Genomic DNA, 1,350 nt, shown 5'->3' with positions numbered 1-1,350 from the left:
TTAACTTATTAAAGTATTTTATTTAGTTACGATTAACGTATGATAGTATTTTATAAGTAACCAACTAAGCTTAATGTCTCGATAAATAATATCCTTTGTATTTTTATTCATGTGGGCATGCAATAATAATGAACATTCCAACACTAACGTCGAGATTTGTCAATCACGACGATTGACACGCCACCTGTGACGTCATTAATCAATAAAGTTAACTTATAAAGGTGTGGATAACTGCCGGAGTTCATTCGCCACAATGGAAGATGAGTCGATGGAGTTCGCACTGGGAGTAGCGATTATAGTCGTAGTTATTTTAGGTTGTATAGGAAATATCATGTCGTTATTCGTTTTATCTCGACCGGAATTACGTTCTTCAATTAATTGTGGACTTCAAGGATTAGCAGTTTTTGATACTTTGTTAATTGCGACTTCTCTTTTCATTTTTGGATTTCCCGGATTGGGGCAGAAAATAAAGAGTTTTCAACATCATTACGGTTATATATACTTGAAGATGGTACCCGTTTTGTATCCTCTAGCGCACATTGCAAAGACCGGTTCAATTTGGACCACAGTTATTGTGACAGTCGAACGATACGTAGCCGTGTGTCATCCTCTTAAAGCTCGATCAATCTGTACTTGCAGCCGAGCAAGATTTTGTAATTTTTTCATTTTGCTATTTAGTATAGGTTATAATGTGCCAAGATTTTTCGAGGTGGAAGTTAAGTCTTTCAACGACACTAATAACGAGACTTGTTTGGCCTGCCCAACTCAGTTTCGCACCAACGAAACCTACTACAGAGTTTATTACGTAGGGTTAAACATCTTATTCACTTAATCTTTTACCGTTTGGAATGCTAATTGTACTTAACACCAATATCTGGATGGTGGTAAGGAAAGCTAACAGAAATCGCCAACGTATGAATCGAAATTTACGTAAAGAAATACATCTGGCTCTTATGTTATTTTGCATAGTCATCATCTTTTTTATCTGTCACTTATTATCTCTGATTGCCACTATTTTAGAATATCAAACTATCTTCCTGCCGCTTCTGGTAAAAATATCTGATTTTATGGTGACCCTTAATTCTTCCGTTAACTTTATCGTGTATTGTATTTTTGGGAAAAAATTTCGTAGGGTTTTTTTGAAACATTTTTGTAAATTATCGGCGAAGACTCCAAATAGACTTATTAACAGAGACCAGAGACTTGTTAATCTAAGGGTCAAGTTTCGTGATGGTAAGTCTTCGATTGGATTTTTTACTTTCTCTATAAACAGAACTACATCTTTTACACAATAAATATTTAATTTTTAAAATAAACACTATAATATCGGAATTTTTACTTATAAAAGCG

General features: G+C 34.3%; 1 protein-coding gene across 1 annotated transcript; it reads left to right on the top strand.

Annotated features, from left to right (window-relative positions):
• The first annotated feature begins 253 nt into the window (after positions 1-253).
• On the top strand, positions 254-943 carry FMRFaR (FMRFamide Receptor). Its single transcript, XM_067283178.1, has one exon. It carries the CDS (start codon positions 254-256, stop codon positions 830-832), a length of 579 nt encoding a protein of 192 aa, XP_067139279.1. The 3' UTR covers positions 833-943.
• The last annotated feature ends 407 nt before the right edge of the window (positions 944-1,350 follow it).

This window comes from Centruroides vittatus, unplaced genomic scaffold (assembly GCF_030686945.1).
Source record: "Centruroides vittatus isolate TY-2023 unplaced genomic scaffold, ASM3068694v2 contig_979, whole genome shotgun sequence".
NCBI lineage: Eukaryota > Metazoa > Arthropoda > Arachnida > Scorpiones > Buthidae > Centruroides > Centruroides vittatus.
The sequence above is the reverse complement of the archived record's forward strand: the minus strand, read 5'-3'. Positions and strand labels throughout refer to the sequence as shown.

Coding starts and splice junctions, on each gene's coding strand:
- FMRFaR (XM_067283178.1), top strand. CDS start 254: ATGGAAGATGAGTCGATGGAGTTCGCACTGGGAGTAGCGATTATAGTC.